This window comes from Camelus bactrianus, chromosome 6 (genome assembly GCF_048773025.1).
Source record: "Camelus bactrianus isolate YW-2024 breed Bactrian camel chromosome 6, ASM4877302v1, whole genome shotgun sequence".
Lineage (NCBI taxonomy): Eukaryota > Metazoa > Chordata > Mammalia > Artiodactyla > Camelidae > Camelus > Camelus bactrianus.
In genome coordinates this window covers 31,655,470-31,679,232 of record NC_133544.1, presented here as the reverse complement: position 1 = coordinate 31,679,232, position 23,763 = coordinate 31,655,470, and the positions used below count along the sequence as shown (strand labels likewise).

Here is a 23,763-nt window from a genome sequence, read left to right as displayed (position 1 = left end):
TCTTTGCTCTGGGTGCCCACTTCCCCTTGATCCCTGAAGTGCTCTGTGTTGGGAAATAAATGCAGTTAACTGGTCTAGAAAAAAAAAAAGTATGTTTTTCTCAACAGTGAAAAGTTACTACAGGAATGAGTTTCAATACTAGAGAATACATTGTTGAGTTTCACAGCCTTGATAGAAAAATAAAAGAAATACCAGCAGCAGTGTGAGCATTCACGTTTAGAAGAATCTGACTCTTTTCTTATGACTCTATGTACAAATAAGTTAGAGCCCCAATATTGTTTGCTTTTTGTAGGTCTATAATGACGGATCTCTACTACCTCAGTCAAACAGATGGAGCAGGTGATTGGCGGGAAAAAGAGGCCAAAGATCTGACAGAGCTGGTCCAGCGGAGAATAACATATCTTCAGGTAAGAAGGTTAGGTTAAGAAATAAACTTGAGAGAAAAAAGGAGGAGAAATATAGTAAAACTGAAAGTAAGAGCTGCTGTTGGTTTTTAGTCTAGCCCTTGCTTTTTGAAAGTATTTGCTCACTCATTTTACATGTTTATTCAGAAAGATTCTGTTACGCCTTGAGTAGAATACAAGGTGGCTAAAACAAGGTCCCTGCCCTAAATGGGGCTACTTCCGACACACGCACACACAAAAACTACAGTGCAAAATAGGAAGTGCTGCATTGATACGGAAGATTAGAGGAAATACTCATTGGAGGAAGACATCAGTGATAGCTTTGTGGAAAATGTATTATTTGAACTGAGCTGTAAAGGATAATTAGGTAGGATTTAGACACACAGAAATGGAGAAGTGCATACTAGCTGGAGCTATGATGTAAGTGATGGTCCAAAACTGGAAAGAGCAGTACAGGAACCCAATGAGAAATGGGACATTGTAATTTGTCTGGAGTTTTGGTTGATTCTGTGAAAAGGAGGGCTGGAAAAGGTAGGTCTGGGAGCCAGATTGCAGACGTCCTTGGGTACAGGTTAACCTTTATGGTGTATAAGCAATAAATGGTTGTGGAAAATTTTTATTTCTTACATAAGCATCATTATAACAATAAATAGGAAATATAAATCAAGGGTAGACCCCAAGCCCTAGGCCCTTTTAAAATTTATTCTTTTCATTTTTTGTGTGTTCTTTTCTAGTTCTTATTAATATGCTTACCCAGTCTTACGTATCTGTAAGGACAGAATTGATTTACTTTTGATTTTTTTTCTTAATAAATCATGCACTTTTTTTCTGTTTTGGAGTCAAACTGCTTTTGAAAGATTCTTATACGTAAGAGCAGCATGATGAGAGTAATGCTTTAGAGATATTAATCTGAAAAATAGTATGTTGCTTGAACTGGATTCTTTGGAAGAGACTAGAAGGCAAGGAGACCACTAAGGATATGAGAACCATACTGCAAGTGAGAAATACTGAGGTATGTGGTATAGTTTGCATTGGAAGTGAAGAGACAAAATTGAGAAAGATGGGGAAGGTAGGATTGATAGGCCTTTCCAAGTAGTGGAGGGAGCTGGAATGACTGGTCTTATGGGGATATCATTAACTGACAAGAAACTAAAAGATAGAATGTGATCTTTAGAGCAAAACAATGAATTAGTAAGTGGAATTCTTCAGCACTCCATATGCCTGAAGTGAAATGATCATGCCCATCCTTTTCTAGTACTATTGGTGGTACACTTTCTCTGTACACTCCCTCTGCTTTCCTTTAAGATTAAAATGTCTTATAAAAGCAAAATAATAGCCAGTGACTTTATTCTGTATATTTTAAAGTGTACATTTTCCTACACTTACATAGGGAAAAATAGGAAAATCAAGTGTTTAAAGAGATCATTAAAAACAAAACTCATCTTGGCATACTATCGTGGTCTCATACTCCCATGGCCATTCATCAGAGGTGTCTGCAGAAAGAGAGACACTTGCCTCCTGTAGGCAAGAGATAATTATTTCCTATCAACTAGAACCTCATCCAATGAACTATAAACAGCTGGTGGTGCAGAACTGTCATTCTCATTTAAAATGGAAATAACTATGGTTTCTGAGTTTCTTCCATTTCCACATATTCATTAAATTTTCACCCCTCAAATTTATATTTAAACTGTGAGTTGGTCAGAGTTTAGCTCCCCCCACTGAAACAAGTACTTGCCACCTGCTTTAGTTTCTTTTTTCCCTCTTAGTTTTTAAGTGGCCAAGTGCTTTCACCATTAGGACAAATTTGATCTTCTATGTGCTCATTTCTGTGGTTCTGTTTTAGAGAATTTCACTTGTAAATTGTGCTAATGATTTAAAACTATATTGGCTGTTTAATAAATCTTTCAGACTTACAGCAAAACATCATTTCACTTGAGCCTTAACTTCAGTTTCACATATTAACTATTTAACAAATTCTTAGTCTCATGCTTTTTTTTCTATTGGAAACAAAAAAGTGATTTTTCGTATTCAAGGAAATGGGAGAATCTCAATAGAAAAGACATGTTAGAAAAATATTTTTCTTTAATTATTTAATGTGTTTATGATCAGTTTTTTCATCTAGTTTAAGTTTTTTAAAGTTAGAAACTGTATTTTTAACATATTACTTTTTAGAGGTTAAAGATGCCAGTCACTTGCTCTTCATCTTCTCTGGATAGAGGTGAATCAGAGTCCTTTCTCTCATTCCAATAAAATTAAAAATACGTATTTGTAAGGAATGCTTTCTCTGACTAGAATTTTTATTCCTTCAAAAAAATGATTTGTCACCGGTTTAACTAAATGGATTAGAGATTTTATCAGAAGAATTGAGCTGAAGGGGAGGGTATAATTTAGTGGTAGAGTGTGTGCTTAGCATGTATTTATTAAAAAATATAAATAAATAAAATAAATAAACCCAATTATCCTCCCCTCCAAAAAAAGAATTGAGCTATTTATATAGATTTTTTAAGTGATTACATTTTTCCCGTTATGTCTTTTCTTGATATTCAAATCTACTGGTGTTTTCATACCATTACTTTTAAGTGAAATATTTCTATAAAAATGCTATTTAAACAACTTAGATTCTGAAAGACTTCAACAGAACTTAGAAAATGAGTAGAATAATAGTAAATAAAGTAAAAAAAAGGAAAAAAAATAAAATAAAAGATAAAGGAAAAAATCTTTAACTTTTGGTACCTGTATTCAAAATAAAAATAAGCAGTTTATGTAATTTATTAATGGAGATTTTAGACGGCTCTTCTCATTTAGCCTGTCAGCCAACTGTTATATAAAAATGATAATAATTTGTATATAAGTAGAAAATAATGGGGAAAATTTACAATAAACAAATATTTCTAATATTTTTAAATCTCTTTGGGAGACTTTAGTCATTTAAATACCTTATTGTATTCCTGATAAATAATTCAGATAATTTTATAATTTATTTTCAATGATTAGTTTGGATGGTTAAAAACATTTTCAGTTTTACTAGGTTTTTATTTATACTGAGAAAACTATCATCAGTTCTCATTATCACCAACAAGCAATTTTTTAAAAATCCTGATTTGTTTAAGGTATAATACAAGACCTAGTGCAAACAAAAAAACCTAGATTAAACATCTGTCTTAATCCGTAATTGGGTTCATTTTAAATCTAACCTTTCTGCAGTTCACTCCTTTGAGTGGAGCAGATATCTTTATGTCCCCTGAAAATCCTGCTTGACTTATGGTCCTATAGTACAGTTAAGTGTGGTCTCAATTTTAGGTTTCCATTCATTTATAATCCTGTACCTTGGTTTTACTTGAGACAAGCAATTTCACCAGATACTGAAAAATGTAAAAGTACCCTTAGGGCAACTGGACTTCAGTAGGAAAAAGTTCTATGGTTAACTTAATTAAAATTATTTCTTCTTTAGAGGTGAAGGCCCTATGGCATAGTATCAAAAGATTGACTAAAAGGTTATAGTACTCTGATTGAAGACAACCTCAGGTATGCTATTAGGCTCAAGTAGAATGGACCAAGTAATTCTCTTCAGGGCTTAATCTTTTATATGTTTATCTGAAAAGTTGTTCAACCATAAAGTGAACATGTAATATTGGGTAGTTTTAAGTACTATTTTGTGCTGTTCTTTAGTCTTGTGCTAAGACTACATCATATAAATCATAACAAATTAAGAAGTGCTGTTTATATTGCTTATATTGTTTATATAGTGTCTGATTTTGACTTCAGGCTCAATTTAAAAGCTGCACATTATTTTCCTTATAAGTCCACATTTTACCATAATGCAAGTCATTTTTTTAGATCTCTGAATGACATGGAAAAGATCCTCCTTTCATTGTGATTATTAGGATTTACCTTATAGCTTCTAATCAGCTCATATTAAACACAGTGAAAGCAATCACAATGTCTTGGTTTCTTAACTTGTTTGGAGCAGTTGGAAGTTGGCGATTGTGGTGGAGAGAGCAGCTCGTTAGGGCACTTAGCTTATGGCAAAAAGCATTTCCCAGTTTAACTTAAAATCATCTATATTATGGTACAGGAAGTTTTTGTTTTCGTTTTTGTTTTTGTTTTCCTACCTAGCACCAGGGTTGACATTTTAAGCAGAATTGAGCTCATTTCAAGTAGAATTTAAATGAAGTATATAAAGAACAGCAATAGTAAAAGATGTTTTTGTTTGCTTTGGGGGCTTTGTTTTGTTTTTCTTTATATGTTTTGAATAGGACTTTCCTTGGAAATTGATAGGTTAGTAATTTTCCTTTTTTGAGAGAAAGAAAACTAAAAGATGTGAAAATAGAGAACATTTTACTTTTTAACTGAGGATAAAGATTTGTTTTTTCCATTCAAAAATAGACTGGTTGACGAAATAGAAAATTTCTCTTTTCTTATATGGATTCCAGTGACTGTGGGTGGTATTTGAAATGGAAAGTGGTCAAGTCACACTCGTAGGAATGCATTATTAAGGCAATTAAACATGTATTTCATATTGTGGAGAAACCCTCCACTCTAACATAGGATGTGTCTGACCCCATTTCTGTTCAACAGGACAAATTCCTTTAAATAGATTTAAGGCCGGAATATAACTATAAACTTCACTGTCTGCTATTGTACTCACCATGAGATCAAACCCCAGTCATCAGACATCCTCAGAGCTGTGTGTTCTACCAAGTGATTCAGTGTATTTCTGCCCAAATGAGAACCAAAATAAAGCCAGAGGTGGTAATAACTGTAACTCACTACTAGGAAGGGTCATTAGCTTAGCTATATTAAGATATTTATTAAATACTTAAAACAGCTGGAGTAGGGAGAAGCTTTCCCTGTTGGAACCTACTAATTTGAGATAAGCTCAAATAGGGAAAAGGGGACAGCTCTTCAGAATTAAGACCTAAGAGTATACTGAGAAAGAATATCTTTCCCAAGATTAAAAGATAGAAACAGATTGGTTGAGGAAAGAACAAGAAGTGGTAAGTGGATATGGTGGCAAGGGGAATGCTCTGCTAGAATTTGGCTGAGGACAAAGGTGGTGATACAAAGTAAAGGAAGAAAATTTATTAAAGGAAATTTTCTAAGCAGTTTAAAAAAAAACATTATCTTGAATCTTGAGTCTTACAGATTTTACAGAGCCCTTGCGTGTGGGTACATAGGTCTCATAGAATTGTTTGTTCATTTATTCAGTAAGTATTTAGATGTACCAGACATACTACGCATTAGGTACATTGCTACAGATGTGGTGGTGAACCAAGCAGACATGGTATGGTGTCTACCCTAAGGAAGCTTGAAGTCTAGTAACATTCTCAGAGTATCTCTGAATTAATTATCTTCAAACACACACAAACACACACACACACTTTTTTTAATCCCTACAGTTCTTTGTTTTCATGTTTATATTTCTGACTCATGTTTGGATCTTTTTACTACTTTCTCTGTCTCTATTACACTAATTTTTCCATAGGCTGCTTTATTACTCCTAAAAAAAAAACTTTTTTTTTTTTTTTACAGAAAACTTCAACTTATATAAAAGCGAGAGACCAGTAAACCCCTATATACCCCTTACCCAACTTTAACAATTATCAATTCTTGGTCAGTTTTGTTTTATCTGTACTGCTACCACTCCTTACCATATCTGGGATCATTGTGAAGCAAATACCAGACATTTTATCATTTCTTTTGTAAATATTTCAGAATGAATTTCTGAAAGATAAAGTTACTTTTTAAAAACATAACCACGTATTATTATCACATCTAAGCATACTGATAGTAATAGTTCCTTAATATCATCAAATAATCACTCATGGATCAAATTTCCCTGATTGCCAAACACATTTTAACGTGCCATTTAATAACTGATTATCTGCGGAAGAATTCTGAAACAATGGTGTAATGGAACACACCAGGAATCTGTCTCCCTACCTAGACAACAATTGTGCTGGCAGAAACTGTCTGATATAAGTGTTTTAGAACTCTGGAGTCCTTTGAAGGTGTACAACTTCCAAGGGAAAACTTGGGCCATAAGTTGCAGTCAATTCAGCCCTTGGCATGGTAGCAGCTACCCATCCCCAGATCTGTGGCAGGCAGCAGTACACCTGTTTCTGGAATGCAGAGATGGTTCGAAATATAAACATTGATCAATATAATATGCCACATCAACAGAATAAAGGAAAAAAAAATGATCATCTCAATTGGTACAGAAAAAAATGTGACAAAATTCAACACTCTTTCATGATAAAAACACTCAACAGAGTAGGAATAGAAGGAAACTGCCTCAACGTAATAAAAGCCTGATTTTTTATTGTTGGCCTTATATCCTGCAACTTTATTAAACTCACATATTAGTTCTAATAGCTTTTTTGTAGATCTCATCAGATTTTCTATATAGACGATCATGTCATATGCAGATCAGCACCTTTACCTCTTCATTTCCAGTCTGGATGCCATTTTGTGGTAGTCTCTTAATAGTCGTTCACCTTAATTAAATAGTATAATTTACTATTAACAAACCATTTACTATTACTTACCTGCAGATTCAGTTCTTTCTTCTTTTAAAATCCTTGCCAAAGTCTGATGTGGGATTTTAGGTTTTCTTCACGAGAGTTTAAAACATCTTGAGACATGTACTAGTTATGGAGAAACTTGTTAAGTTCCTAGCAGTCCACTCAGCACAACTCTCAGCATCTTGTCATTTTGAAGTTTACGTATTTCTTATATATTTATATCCCCTTAATTATCAATAATGAAGGCTTTAAAGACATCATTCTTTATTAAAGACATGGGAATGCATATGAGGTCCCTAACACTTATCACCTAGAAATAAGCTGAGCAGCTGATGGCATTCTAGATGATACTCCCTAAAGCCATTTTATCTTTGAGAGTAGAGAAACCCTAATAAAGGTTTTATCCTTTTTACTTTCTTGAATATAAATTGAACTTATATTTGACTTTAATTTAGGTATAACAGCCCAGCATACACTTATTTTGAAAGTCATGCCATTTTCTCAGTAATTTTCTTCCTAAGAAATGGCAAATTTCACTAGAGTTTGACTCTGCCCTAGGTTACAATATTCACAACATAGTTATAGAAACAGTTTTCCTGATCTTAAAGTACGTATAGTTTTCACATAGGAATAGGGTAATAACTGGGGGTTCTGATCCTGACTACGAAGTTCCAGGCTGGAGAGTCATCTTCCAGAATCCTGCTCTCAGTCCAGTGAGGCAGGAACTGGGGCATAGCAAAGCTCCCAGGATGGGGAAATGAAGGCTCCTGACCAGACATCGGTTCAGATTTGAGGGATGGACCAGAAGCTTCTACAATTTTCAGTATTCTCTTTTCTGTGAAGGAATACACAATACAAAAGTAAATATTAGAGTAAATATTTACAGTTCTTATTATTTGCATCAATTGTGTTCAACAAAGTCACCACAAACACTGAATTAGTGAATACTGAATTATTGTTCCAAGATGCCTCTAAGTCTCTGGTCACATATTCGTCAATTGATCAACATATAACCTTGTTTTATGTGTGAACATATAACCTTGTTTTATGTGTGTTTCTGTTTGAAAACATAAAATGTATACTGTTGATTCATTAACATTAAACTCATAGCTTATAGCACTATAACTCATACTTGAATAAAGCTTACCTAACATACATTTTCTCTGTGAGGCACCTCTCAGCTTCCTTGTGCTTAGGAACACTGGACAGCACTTAAGCACCACACTTACAGGCCATTTAAAAAAGTGAAATTGCCAACAAAAGGCAGAAAAATGCAGAGAACCTGGCACTAAATAGGCCATAGACAGACAGGACACTTGTTCACAATATGAGAACTACTGTATGTTCACAGTGTAAGAGCTGGAATAAGAAGGCAGAGCGGCACCTTATTTGCCCTCAGCTGGGAACTGTGTGCTTTGGGAGGCTCCCATTTTTCCACTGTTCTGCACATCCACATGTGACCCTGAAAGCACCTCAAGTGTTGATTTTGAGGTTACAAATAAATTTTAGCTAGTAGGCAAACATGCAAATGTGGAATCCGTGAATAGTGCAGGTTGACTATTTATAATGCAAAAACTCCCAACAAATAACAAATTTTATGAAGTTGACAAATACCACAAACACAAAACTCCAGAAAAATAAAAATTTTTATCAACTGTTTGATACTCATATTTATAATAGTTTACTGACATTTCTTAGCTGCATAATCTTTGATTAAAATTTGTACTATTTTCTATACAGTGATTTTGTAATGTTTTTTATAGAGAATGGAAAGATTAAATCAGATTTTTCTACAGCATGATTGATCAAAAACTTTTTAAAAACTATTGATATTTGTGGTACATAACATTTGCAACTTCACGTACAACTATACCTCGTGTTTATAGTACTATTACAAGCTTGTGGCCTACCTACAAAGGATTTTATATAAATTCTATTTCATGTGATTCTTGTCAAAATAGTACACATAATTGTTTTGTGCTGCATTTTCAATTGTATACACTACATTTTTGAGGATATGAATGACAGACGGAACTTCTGTGTTGACTAGGCATCACTGAGAACTGACTCCACTTTTCCTGTTACGTGATACTCCCATGCTGGGCGCCATGGGGCACATTCACATCACAGTGCAGCCTCTTGCCCTGTACCTATTTGTGTCACAAAAATAACTGTGCAAAAAAGGAACCATGGACCACATAAATATATCCCTCTAAATCTAAACTTCATAAATGAATCCCCAGCTTAATACTCCCCTAACAGAATCCCAGAAACGTTGGAGGCCATTTCATTTCCACCCAACACTGACACCAACAGTGGGGAAGTGAGATGGATAAGAGGCAGTTTCAAGTGGAGAGAGACAGCTATCTTAACTCATTGTGGTCAAATTTTGCCGATTTTGACCAGATGAACATACTATGCAAGTCCCCTTTCTCCCAGGGCCTTTGAAGGAGCCTGTGCAAATGAGAGTCCCTGAAGCATACATTTCAGTAAATCCACTCTGCCCACAAAGAAGCTCTTATCATTGAACTGAGAGGAAACCTTTAAGTCCCTTAGGGGTTCTCAGTCCTACTGGAAAGACATGAGATTACCCAAGAACACCAATGGTAAGAAGCCTGACATAGAGAAAGCCATTGCAAAATTAGATGAAAAATATTAGATGTTGACTGTTAAGATTGAGTGGGTTCTGTCTCAGGTAATACATATGACAAAGACTAGATTACTTCCAATTGAAATTTTGCTTTAATTCGGAACTAGAACAGCAGCTTTCCATTAAAGAGTGCTAGCCTCTGACTAGGACTTTTACTCTCTCACTCTCTAGAGTGTGCAGCACTTTCTCAAATTGGCTAGCCTTCAATTATCAGCCTCTGTTCACTGACTGCCTACAACTTTTGTGAAGGGCAAGGGCTTTTGTGAAGGTGTGAGTCCTGGCTACTGTAGACCAAAACTGGCCTTTCTAATGACTTTTTTGTGTCCGTTCAGTAAGCCTCACTTCTCCTTCCCCGGCTCCCTTGCCATAATTGCTTAGCTCAGGATAGAGTACTGACTAAGAATCTAAGATCAAAGAAGTCATGCATATGGTTCAGTGGTGCTATAAGAGCATAATATCTATGTAATCAATTAAAAAATGTAGAGAGATTTGCTCTGATCCTAAAAAATGGGCATGATAGTTCTCACACTTCCGTTATGTTACTGTAGTAGCCTTTCTAAAAAGTGCTTGGATATTTGAGTGCTTGGATGTTTTATATGAAATGCAGTCATAAATTTGACCTATCTACACCAAAAGTGCAGTTGTGGTAAATATTTATCAGGGGGTAGTGTATGTGACTTGTACAGCTCATATCACTTCAAAAACCCATCTGTGAAAGGTTTGTACTGATTCTTCTTTCTCTATGGAAATTGAGGCATTCGAGTCATTATATTGGTGTCATATTGGGCTCAAGGTTTGGGTCAGTCATTTTAAAAATAGATGATGAAGCATCCAGATATCTCGAGGTCTTATTAAAGACCTTTAATTGGGAAGGTGAAAAGGAGCAGATATTTCTTCTTATTCTTCTGGTACAGTAAAGGAAGTTATGAGGATGAAGAATGTAAGCTATCACTTCTAAGCACTCTCTGCATTGCTAGGTATTATGCAAAGAAACTCTCATGAGGCAGGTGTTGTTGTATTCAGTAAGCAGGAGAATAAATTGAGGATTAGAGAGCTTTGTATAACTTGCCTAGTAAATGGCAGAGGGAAAAGGAAAAGCCTTAATTCCAAGTCTTTATATTCACCATTTAACAAGTGACTTGAAGAACTAGTGCTTGTTTGTTTTTGTTTTCTTTTCTTTTTCCCTGTGGTTTGTTGAAGGTAACTGACTGGATATAAGCTTTGGGGCTGTTTTCAATATTGCCTGGTGAAGCCACATCCTCTTTTGTATCTACCCATCACTAGCTACAAGGGACCTTGCTACAGAAACCTTAAACAATTAGATTTCTCATGTACTTAGTTAAGAAATGTTTTGTGTTGGTCTCAGCCTATCAATAAGCAATTTTGTGTTTGGACCGGCTCTTGTGGTTCTTATTATGATTGCAAGATACCCTTTAGCAAAAACCATCAGGAAACTTGAAAAAAAAATAAAGATTTATTATTTACAGAAGCTGGAAGTTACATAGCTCTCCTAGGGCCACACAGTGAGGTCGTGGAGAGAGAGGGAAAGAGAGAGAATGTGTGGGGTCCTGCTTTTATTGGGGTTGAGGGTGGAGGCCTGGGATTTCAGGGGCTCATTCTGTATTGGTGAATTTAAAACAAACAAAAAAAAAATCTGAAATTTAAAGCAAGAGAAGAGAAAAAACAACTGGGCCAAATAGTCTGTTACTGAAATCAACCAAGACCTCGAAAACAAAGGAGCCTCAGTGTGGGGAGGTGGTGTGGGTCTTTACCTAGTCTGTTGGCTGGCATTGTGTTACTTGGTGATACCACTCTTTGAATTGAATGCCTTGGCAGTCGAAGCCTAAGTCAGGCCCTTGCATTAGAAAAAGAAAAGCCATTTGTCAGGGTTTACGTTAAAAACAAAGAAAGTGAAGTGTAACTTTTTAAGCAGCTAAATGAGTAGAGCCATAAAATGTGAAGTTTCTAGATATGGATTCTGGCTATATATAGATATATATGTTTTCCATTTCTTGAGATGATTTCTTCATCATTATCATTATAAATGATTATCAGTTGTTAAATACACAGAAACTTGCAAAAGTCAGTAGAGAATATAAACTTTTTTTTCCTGAAATGAAAAAATCTGAGGGGAAAATTAACGTTCAAAAACCAGTTGCATTTCTTTACACTAACGATAAATCAACAAAAGAAGAAAGTAAAGAAACAATCCCCTTTAAAATAGCACCCAAAGTAATAAAATATCTGGGAATAAATCTAACCAAGGAGGTGAAAGAATTATACACAGAAAACTATAAACCATTGATGAAGGAAATTGAAGAAGACTTTAAAAAATGGAAAGATATTCCATGCTCTTGGATTGGAAGAATCAATATTGTTAAAATGGTCACACTACCCAAGGCAATCTACAGATTTAATGCAATTCCTATCCAATTACCCAGGACATATTTCACAGAACTAGAAAAAATCATAATAAAATTCATATGGAACCATCAAAGACCTAGAATTGCCAAAGCGTTACTGAAGAGAAAGAAAGAGGCTGGAGGAATAACTCTCCCAGACTTCAGACAATACTGTAGAGCTACAGTCATCAAGACAGCATGGTATTGGTACCAAAACAGACATATAGACCAATGGAACAGAATAGAGAGCCCAGAAATGAACCCACAAACTTTTGGTCAACTCATCTTTGACAAAGGAGGCAAGAATATACATTGGAATAAAGACAGTCTCTTCAGCAAATGGTGTTGGGAAAATGGACAGCAGCATGTAAAACAATGAAGCTAGAACACTCCCTTACACCATATACAAAAATCAACTCAAAATGGATTAAAGACTTAAACACAAGACAAGATACAATAAACCTCCTAGAGGAAAACATAGGCAAAACATTATCTGACATACATTTAAAAAATTTTCTCCTAGAAGAAATAAAAGCAAGAATAAACAAATGGGACCTAATGAAACTTACAAGCTTCTGCACAGCAAAGGAAACCAGAAATAAAAACAAGAAGAAAACCTACGGAATGGGAGAAAATTTTTGCAAGTGAAACCGACAAAGGCTTGATCTCCAGAATATATAAGCAGCTCATACGACTCAATAAGAAAAAAATAAACAACCCAATCCAAAAATGGGCAGAAGACCTAAACAAGCAATTCTCCAAGGAAGACATACAAATGATCAAAAAGCACATGAAAAAATGCTCAATATCACTAAGTATCAGAGAAATGCAAATCAAAACTACAATGAGGTATCACCTCACACCAGTCAGAATGGCCGTCATTCAAAAATCCACAAATGACAAATGCTGGAGAGGCTGTGGAGAAAGGGGAACCCTCCTACACTGCTGGTGGGAATGCAGTTTGGTGCAGCCACTATGGAAAACAGTGTGGAGATTCCTCAAAAGACTAGGAGTAGACTTACCATATGACCCAGGAATCCCACTCCTGGGCTTGTATCCAGAAGGAAATCTACTTCAGGATGACACCTGCACCCCAATGTTCATAGCAGCACTATTTACAATAGCCAAAACATGGAAACAGCCTAAATGTCCATCAACAGGTGACTGGATAAAGAAGAGGTGGTATATTTATACAATGGAATACTACTCAGCCCTAAAAACCGACAACATAATGCCATTTGCAGCAACATGGATGCTCCTGGAGAATGTCATTCTAAGTGAAGTAAGCCAGAAAGAGAAAGAAAAATACCATATGAGATCGCTCATATGTGGAATCTAAAAAACAAAAACAAACAAACAAACAAAAACAAAGCATAAATAAAGGACAGAAATAGACTCACAGACAGAATACAGACTTGTGGTTACCAGGGGGGTGGAGGGTGGGAAGGGATAGACTGGGATTTCAAAATTGTAGAATAAACTACACTGTATAGCACAGGGAAATATACACAAAATGTTATGATAACTCAGAGAAAAAAATGTGACAATGAGTGTGTATATGTCCATGAATAACTGAAAAATTGTGCTGAACACTGGAATTTGACACAACATTGTAAAATGATTATAAATCAATAAAAAATTTTTAAAAAAAATCTGAGGGGAAAAAAGGAGATTAGTAACATGGAAGGCCTATGGAAAATGTGTTCAAAAAGTCATTATTGTTGTCTTTAATCATGGCAGTTGTCAGGAGAGCTGATTTACTTTCTCTGGATTATAAAAAGTTTAACTTGATGGTGGTAGAATACAGAATTATGCGCTAAATAGATTAAAACTCAGGGGTGTGAGTAGAAAGCCTAATTTTTCACAGAAGAATTGTTAAACATGTCCTGACCTGCCCATTATATCTATCATACATCTTTCTTTCCAGCTGATAAGAAATGAATATCAGTTGTTCCTATCCACCTTTCAGGTTTGTTCCTTATGCAGTAGAGGTTTCCTTCAAGATTCTAAGTGTGTTTATGGACTAGCGTTACCAAACTGAACTTGGGTCCACTCACCTGCCACAACAAAGCCATTCTACTGACACTGGATTGTAGTGAAGGTTTATTGCGGGACACCAAGAAAGGAGAATGGGCAGCTCATGCTCAAGTGAGCAGAATCCTCAATAGACCCAAATCCTCCGATGGCTTTTTTAGGGAGGGTTTTTAAAGGCAATATTTGGGGTGAGGATTGCAACTCATGGACTTTCTTCTGATTGGTTGGGGGTGAGGTAACAAGGTGATGTTTCTGGAATCTTAATCATCAGCCTTCTGATTCCAACCAGTCCCGGGTCTAGGTGCTTGTGGTTAGCATGTAGCATCCTCCACCCGGGTGGGAGTCTTAGTTTCTACAGAACAACTCAAAGATACTTGTCAGGTTGTTATGTATATCCCTTGAAGCAGAAGTAAGACTCTGTTTTACGGTTGCTGAACTATTGTTTAAGCTATCATTACTTTTCGTGCTTAACTGCTTTTCCTTTGTTTCTGCATTCCCCCACCTCCCTGATTAGTAACTGCTTAAGTCCAATCTTTGGAACTCAGGGAAGGCCTCGGAGACTAAAGCCTTTTTTAAAAAATAAGAAACAGGAGACATAGAGGGCTTTTGTACCCAGGAGAGCTCCACAGGGTCCTACTGGGTTTCAGTCCGCCCTTTTCTCTGATACTTCTCAATCCTGAGGGGAACCAGGGGCAGGACAAGAAAGGAATACAGTTTTGGATAGAGATGTTACTCATAAACTCGGCAGGGGAACTTAGTTTTAGGGGGACTCAGTTTCGTTAGGTAAATTTTGTAAGAAAGGTGAGTCTAGATTTTAGCAGCTCAGACATTAGGAAATTTATGCCGCTAGTGTATGTAGAAGGTAACGTGCACATTAGAGAATCTCCTTAAGTTTATTGAGGAACTAAATCTATGTGACTCACTAATGGTAAGAGGTCTCAGAAGTTTCATCAAAGCAGAATACAAAATAGAACAAGATATAGTTTCCTGTATCCTTGGGGAGCATGTGTTCTACCCATCTTGTATAATGTTGCTTTTCCTTTTTGACACTGTTTTTATAGATTTTATTGGCCTAAAGCGGAAGTCAGCAAACTACTGCGCTTCAGCAAAATCCAGGTCAACTGTTTTCATAAACAAAGTTTTATTGGAATATAGCCATGCAATTTTGCTTTTATCATCTATGACAGCTTTCAGGCTAAAATGGCAAAGTTAAATAATTGTGCCAGAGAATATATGGCCTGTAAAGCCAAAGATATTTACTGTGTAGTTCTTTACAGGAAAAGCTTGTCACCTGTGGCCTAGACAGTGATGGAAATAATTCTTAAATATTTTGCCTTCTATTTTCCTTTGCTTCTGCCTCTGATTCCTTCAGTTATATATGAGTTCTCATCTCTATTTGAGATGTCAGCTCTCTGGGCATATCCCATTGTCAGCCACCTGCTGAAGTTCCCACCCCAAACAGTTATTTTTCACATTCCTTAGACCATAAGACTAGATATGAAGTATATGTAAGGACTCAGGAATGTTTACTCTCTGCTCAGACATAAACTTTGGGCACTATTTTTTCACTTTAGATCATTATTAAGAGCACAGTGATCTCCATAAGACATAGTAAGGAATAATGTTAATGATGGTAAAGCTTTCAAATGCAAAGTGATGCCTGCTTAAACACTGGGACTAAATCTTGATTTATCCTGAATGATATCAGGTTCTACAAGAGGATGTTTGAAGTATCCGTGCTAATGAAATAAGTTTTCATTTTACTTTATCTTCAATTTCTTGCATGTTCTAGGTAACAGTTTTCACTTAGTTCCTAATTTTCTTCTGTTTTACTCTCCTGTAAAGTTCTCCTGGTATATTTGGGCTGTTGTTGTCATGCTCTCACAAGAGGCTCTAGTAGCCAAAAAGATTAAGATGCAGGTAGAAAGAGAAGCATAGAGAGATTTCAGTATGGAGAAGTAGGGAGTCACTGACTGTATCTGAATGGATAGAGTCAAATCATTATTTTCACTTTACCTGTTACTGTTTTCTCTCAACCATTTCATATCTTTCCCACAGCAGCTGCATCTTTTATTCCATTCTCCTTTCATTGACACAACCACTGCCCATTATTAAACAAAATAAATCACCTATACAATTCAACACTTTCATATACATACATACTATCATTTCTTCTACCAAGTTGAAACATATCAGGGGCTATCTAGGATTCTTGGAAGAATTCTAGTTAACCTTCTGACAGTGAAATAGTCCTGGGGCTTTGGACATGTCTCTTGCTTAAATCTGTGGGGTTTTGTTTGCTTGCTTGTCTTGAGAGCTTTTTGGTTCATTTATTTGTTATATTTTGAATTTTCATCTAAATCGTCTTCCCCTGGAGTCATTAGAGTGTCTGGACTTGCTGGGTTAGAAGTGTCAGGGCTACTATAGAAGACCATATCTTGAAGCTGCAAGTATCATCAGAAATAAAGAGAGGGGGTTGTTATAATATACTGTGTGAGAGGATTGGTTATGTTTAAGGGGTTAGGAGCAAGATAGATACTATGTTTGGTTTTGCAACCAAAGACCTATTGCTCTGCCCTTTGTATTAATATACTTCATGAGAAAGTAGATAAAACTGAATCCTAAGGGAAGGCTTTTATATGTAAGGAATCCTTCCTGTGTTTAAAGCCTACATCCCATAGAAGCTTTGAATAATCTCTTTGTGTTCATTACTAGAATTCTTTAATTTAAACAAATGTTATATTTTCCTGTTATACAAGACAGTATAGTACTATGTTGTTCTAAAGATTAAACTTGTTGGAAAAAAGACATTTACCATTTTTAAAAGGAACTTATATGAGCAAATACCTCTGGAGACACAGTCATTAGTTTGCCAATAAATAAGTAACATTATAGGTATGAGTTAAGTGTGCATTAAATGTTTGAGAAAATGTTGGACTTAAAATATAGGCTTCTGTTTCTGGGTAAGATGTAGTAAACACATTATACCCTATTCTTTCTGCTAATTACAAAAAAAAAATCCTGTACACAGTGAATTTCCTGTGTTTTGTTTGCTTGGTTGTTTGTTTTGCCTCCTCTATATTCTAGGTTGGGGTGCTGGAGAATCCTCCAAACTAGAACTAACAGTAGGTGGAGCTGGGAAAAAAAAGAAAAAAAAAAAAACCTTTTTTATTAAATCTATCCTATTCCAGATGAACATCATGAAAAAAGTTTCCCCCTGCCTCCTGGGTGCCACAACTGTGGAGACCGAGCATATAGCCATGTCCATCATACCTGCCCTGCAATAAAGAGGGCACCCCTACCTCTCCCAACTGGTATTATACCTGCAAACACTTGGAGCAAAGCCTTGTTCACCAGCACCACACTGCAGTAGTGGGGCAGTTCCCATTTCCCTCCCAGCTGGAGTGGAGGGAGAGTTATAAAGAGGGGGGATTAGAGAGGAGGGTTTTTAGAATCTGTGTTTGAAATCCTGGGCAGACCTCTGAAAATCCTATGCATGAAGCTGATCAGAATCATTACAGAAAAAGGTCTGAGAGCTGAGCTCTGGTATGATATACACCCAGGCTTTAGGCTGGCCTCTGGGTAGTCCACAGTGGGGCAGAACAAAGTAACATTGAAAAGGCATTAACAGTTAAATTGACATTTGAGTCACAGCTCATAAAAGTGAGCTAGGAATCCAAACAGTTTGACTGCCTACTAAAATAGGTAATTTAAATAGAAAGCAGAATCTTATAATACTTGTCATCATACTAAGAATGAGGAAAATCATAATTCAAATGACAAAAGATAATCAGCAGACACCACACTGAGATGACACAGATGTTGGAATTACCTGACAAGGATTTTAAAGAAGCTATCATAATAAAAATGCTCCAGTAAGCAATTACAGACTTGAAACAAGTGAAAAAATGGAAAGTCTCAGCAAAGAAATCAATGATATATGGAAAAACCAAATGGAAATTTTAAAACTGAAAAATAGAATAACCTAAGTAAAAAACTGTCACAGCTATTGTAGAATAGCTGTAACAGAGGAAAGAATCACTGCACTTGATGTTAGATCAATAGAAGTTATATCCAGTATGACCACAGAGAGCATAAAGATTTTAAAGAGTAAACAGAGCCTCAGTGACCTGTGGGGCAAAAACAAAAATTTTTTTTATGTTTTTATCTTTGGAGTCTCAGAAGGAGACAAGTAAGAGTGAAGGATTGAAGAAATGATTGAAAACTTCCTAAATTTGGCAAACCAACATATCCAAGAAGTTGAGCAAACTCCTAACAGGAAAAACCCAAAGTAATCCATTCTCAGACACTTTATAAGCAATTTGCTGAAAGCTAAAGACAAAGAAAAATTCTTTAAAGCAGGTCAGCAGGAGCAGTTCAGTGCATCTGCATCAGAAACATGGGGGCCAGCTCACGGTGAAAAAGAATGCAACAATGAATATGTATATGTTCATGTATAGCTGAAAAATTGTGCTCTACACTGGAAATTAACACAACATTGTAAACTGACTATAACTCAATAAAATAAAATTTTAAAAAAAGAAAAAGAAGAAGAAGAAACATGGGAGCCAAAGAGAAGTGGTAAGATACGTTTAAGGTTGCAGAACGAAAAAAACTCAACCCAGATTTCTTCATCTGGTGAAAATGTAATGAGGTGAAATAAAAACATTTTCTCATGAAGGAAAACTAAGAGAGTTTGCTGTCAGCAGACTTGCTCTAAAAAAGGAAATTCTTAAGACAGACAATGGTGACAGAAGGAAATTTGGAATGTCAGGAATGAGGAAAGTACAAATGAAAGAGTAGATATAGGATAATTGACTAGTCTTCTCCTCTTAAGTTTTTAAAACGTTTGATAGTGGAAAGCAAAATTTATAACATTGTCTGATGTAGTCTTCAATGTATATATATATATAAAGGTAATTTTTAAGACAACTATCATAAAAGGGAAGAGAGAAAGAGACCTAAAAGTTAGTAAGGTTTCTACACTCCACTTGAGATGGTAAAATGTTGATATGAGTAGATAATAAATTATGTGTATATATACTGTAATCCACAGGGCAGCCACTTAAAATACTCTATGAAGAGGCGTACTTTAAGAAGAAAACCAACTTATAAATGAGTCAAAGTTAAATACTGAAAGAAGTTATGTACAGGAAAGCAGGAATGGGGATTGGATTTTGTCAAATGCTTTTTCTTTGTTAACTGGTGTAATCATGTAGTTGTTCTTTAAACTGTTAATATGGAAGATTGCATTGAATGAATTTTGAATACCTAGCCTGCTTTGCATTCCTGGAATAAACACCACTTGGTCATGATATATATATTAAAATGATAAAAAAAAATGTTGACATATGATAAATAACAAAATCCAACACTTATTCATGATAAAACACTCAGCAGACTAGGAATAGAAGGGGCATTCTTCAATCTGATAAAAAGCATTTACAGGTCACAAGCTACAGGTATTATCATACTTACTGGTGAAAGACCGTTTCCATAGGCTTTTCCACTAAAATTGGGAATGAAGCAAGTGTGTTCACTCTCACCACTCCTATTCAGCATAGTAATGGAAGTTCTACACAGTTCAGTAAGACAAGACAAATAAATGGCACACATATTAGAAAGAAAGGAAATTGTTTCTATTTGCAGGTAACATGATTGTCTACATAGAAAAATTTCCAAATAATCTACCAAAAAAACTCCCAAAACAACCACATGACAATAAAACTCCTGAAACAAGCGAGTGAATTTAGCAAAGTCACAGGATATATAATCAGCACACAAATATTAACCATATTTCTACATCTTAGCAAGAAACAATTGGAAACCAAATTTTAAGCCATCATGCCATTTACACTTGCTCCAAAAAATGAAAAGGCAATACCTAGGTAAAAATACTTATAAAATATTGATGAAAGAAGACTTGAATGAATGAATGGGCATACTGTGTTCATGTGCTGGAAGACAACATTGAGAAGATGTCATTTCTTCCCAGTTTGATCCATAGGCTTAATACAATTCATATAAAAATTCTAGCAAGTCTTTTTCTTTTTGTATGTATGGATAAATTGATTTCAAAATTTATATCTAAAGGCCAAAGAACTAAATAGCTAAAGCAATTTTGAAAAAGAAGAATGAAGTTGGAGGAGTCACATTTTCTACTTTTAAGGCTTGCAATTATAGCTATAGTAATCAAGATGGTGTATGGTTTTGGAGGAAAGGTAGACATATAGAGCAATGGAACAGAGCAAAGTCCAAAATAGGGTTACATAGGTATGCTAACTTGCTTTTTTATTGAAGTGAAATTTACATAATGTAAAGTTAACCATCTTAGTGTAAACAATTCAATGATACTTAGTGCATTCATGAGGTTGTGCAATCTCCACCTCTAAGCAGTTGCAAAATATTTCATTAGCTCAAAAGAGAACTCCATACCCATTAAGTAGTTGCTCTTCATTCCCATATTTTCCCCTTCCCCCAGCCCCTGGAAATCATCAATCTGTATTCTCTATGGATTTACCTATTCTGAATATTTCATATATGTGGAATCATATAATACGTGACCTTTTCTAACTGACTTCTTTCACTTAACATAGTATTTTCAAGTTTCATACATATTGTAGCTTATATTAGTACTTCATTCCTTTTTATGGCTGAATAATAGTCCATTGCATGGTTATACTAGTGTTTGTTCATTTATTGATGGACATTTTCACTGTTTCTACCTTTTGCTACTTGAGAATAGCACTGCTATGACATGTTTCCACATGTATTTGTTTGAGTATCAGCTTTCAGTTCTTTTGAGTAAATACCTATGTGTGGGCAATTGATTTTTGAGAAAGCTGCAAAAACAACTCAGTGAAGGAAGCATAGTCTTTTCAATAAATGATGTTAGAATAATTTGACATCTCATGAGGAAAAAAAAAAAAAGAACCTTGACCTAAACCTCACACTTTACTTAATTAAGCTCAAAGTGGATAGTAAATCTGACAGATAAAATAAATGTGACATGTAAAACTATAATGTTTTTAGAGAAGAATGTTGGAATAAATCTTTATGACTTAGGCTAAATGTTCTTAAACATGACACCAAAAGAATGGTTTGTAAAAGAAAAAAATCAATAATTGGACTTTATCAAAATTAAAACCTTTTGATCTGCAAATGTGACTCTGTTAAAGAAGATGAAAAGACAGACTATAGACTGGAAGAAAGTCTTTACAAATCACATATCCAGTAAAGGTCTTGTATCCAGAATGTATTAAGGGCTCATAATTTTAACAGTAAGAAACAATCCAGTTAGAAAATGGGCAAATGTTTTAAACAGATTTTACCAAAGAGGATATGTGGATAACAAATAAGCATATGAAAAGATGTTCAAATTCATTAACTGTTAGGGAAATACAAGTTAAAGACATTTATGAGATACCGCTACAGACCTATCAGAATGTTTAAAGTAAAAAACACCAAGAATGTTGAGCAACCAGCTCTCATATCTTCTTCATGGGAATGTAAAATGGTACCGCCATTCTGGGATAGTTTGGCAGTTTGCTGTGATGTTAAACATATCCTTACCGTATAATTCGGCAATTATACTCCTATATACTTATCCTAGAGAAATTAAAATTCATGTCTACACAAAAATCTGTACCCTCATATGCATAGCAACTTAATTTGTAATAACCAAAACTTGGAAACAACCTAAATGTCCTTTAGTGGGTGAATAAATTGTGGTACAATCCATGACAGAATATTACTCAGTAATAAAAGGGGATGAACTGTTGATAGATACAATAACTTGGATGGATCTCAAGAGCATTATGCTAAGTGATAAGAGATCGTTGGTTCTGGAGAACAGATAACTGGTTGCCTGGGATTAAGTTCTGGGTAAGGGTGTGACTCTAAAGCAGGTACTGTAAGAGAATTTCTTTGTTTTGATGCAATAGTCAAACACCACCACCTGGTTGTGGTAGTGGTTACATAAGTCTGTACATGTTTTGTTGGTAGTATACCAAAAAAAAAAAAAATGCATGTAAAAACCAGTGAAATCCAAGTAAGGTCTATATTATAGTTAACAATATGGTGTAATGTCAATTTCGTAATGTTGATAATGTACTGCAGTTACGTAAGACGTTCTCATTGGAGAAAGCTATATGGAAGGTACGCAGTACTATTTTTGTAACTTACTGTGGGTCTTAAATTATTTACAAATAAACAGCAAAAAATGCAGTGTTAAAGGTTTTGAAAAGTAAAGAAAATAGCATGAATTGGTTGGAGCACAGTTAAACTGAGTCAGTGAGAAAAGTGGTCTTAAGAGGTTTTTTAAAAATCATAATAACAACAACAACAACAACTAGAGATTCCAAAGAAATGCGTGCTCAGCTAACAGTGGATTCTCAGTTGTATGGAGAAATGGAACAAAGCCTCTGTCCGGGACAAGAGGTAGCAAGGTTTGACATCTGGTTTAATTACTGTTGATGGTTTGATTTAAAAGCCAGTGAGTAGACATGTGCTATAAGTGTCATTTCTATGTAGAGAATGGTATTTTGCAGAGTGGAAGAGCTGACAAAACAGTGTAAGTTATTCTGACTTTTATTTAAAACAGAACAAAACATCTGCAGCAGCCTTTGCATAAGAACAAAGTTCCGGCCAGTGTTTCTCTTTTGCCTCTGCTGTCTGCTTCATTTTGAATCCTGTGTAAGGCAGAGCTAACCATTCTGGAGCCTACGGTTACTTTTCTCCTTCATCCCCTTCCCCTCTCTTCTTTCTCTGTCCCATCAGTCTCTCCTCCTCCTCTTCCCTGACTCCGTTCTCTCCTTTCCTCCTCTCCCCTTTTCTCTTCCTCTACTTCCTCCCTCTTTTCCCTTTCCCATCCTCACTTTTTAAAAAGAGTGCCTGCCATATCATCCCTGTGTTTTGCTTTTAAGAAGAGAGCCTAATGAGTCCTGTGAAGTCACATGATGGTTGGTGGAGGACCTTTCTGAAACCTTAATTCTGTAAGCTTACTATTTTTAACGTGACCAGTGAAGCCAGTTCTGAGATCTGGGAACCAGGCTATAAGCCTGTGGAGCAAAATTGAAGGTGCTTGAGGGGATGCATCTTCTGTGCGTTTGTGTGGGATTGGCAGAATCTGGCTCCTCAGGTAACTTAACTTTTCTTCTGCAGCCTCAGAGGGAGTTGTGTTCACATTAGATTTTGAATGAGAGAATTAGGCTTGGGAGCATCTCATTCTTCTCTGCCTTTCCTTTGTCCCCTTATGGTAGCAGAAAATATTACCAGGGTTGCTCTGACGTACTTGAACCTGAGGTAGAGGTTTCTTAGAGATGACCTGGAATACACAGAGGTGACAGAATACTGTCTCAAAGACCATCAATGAAAAAAATTCCCCACATGTGTTTGTTGCTTTCTGCTGGATCTGTGGAATTTCTATCTTTTTAAAAATTACTTCCAAACATTCAATAGAGACTTTTTCTAAGCAAAGAGCAAAAGTTTTAAAAATTCATTTGAAGTAAGTTGTTGGCTTTACTTTCCTGTTCTGTAACTGTATAGTAACTATCTGCCTTTTGCTTCAGTCTGTCAGGGTAACAGTCTATAAATAGTCTTGATATCTTTTTTCCATTAGGTTTACACTCTTAAAATGTCATAAAATACATGTAGAGAAATTGATTTCCTGAAGCACTTGGTAGTCTACTTGTGCCTCAGCTATTGTGTTGTCCTTACTGCTTGCAAAAGACTGTTCTTTGTTAGAG

At 35.6% G+C, this 23,763-nt stretch overlaps 1 protein-coding gene across 5 annotated transcripts in view; it reads left to right on the top strand.

The window, feature by feature from the left end:
- FUT8 (fucosyltransferase 8) overlaps positions 1-23,763 on the top strand; it is a 255,589-nt gene that overhangs the window by 180,145 nt on the left and 51,681 nt on the right. For all 5 annotated transcript variants that reach the window (XM_045522109.2, XM_010962271.3, XM_074365376.1 and 2 more), the window contains one exon: positions 293-407. In XM_045522109.2, coding sequence (XP_045378065.1) covers positions 293-407 — 115 coding nt within the window. The remainder of the gene's footprint in view (positions 1-292; positions 408-23,763) is intronic.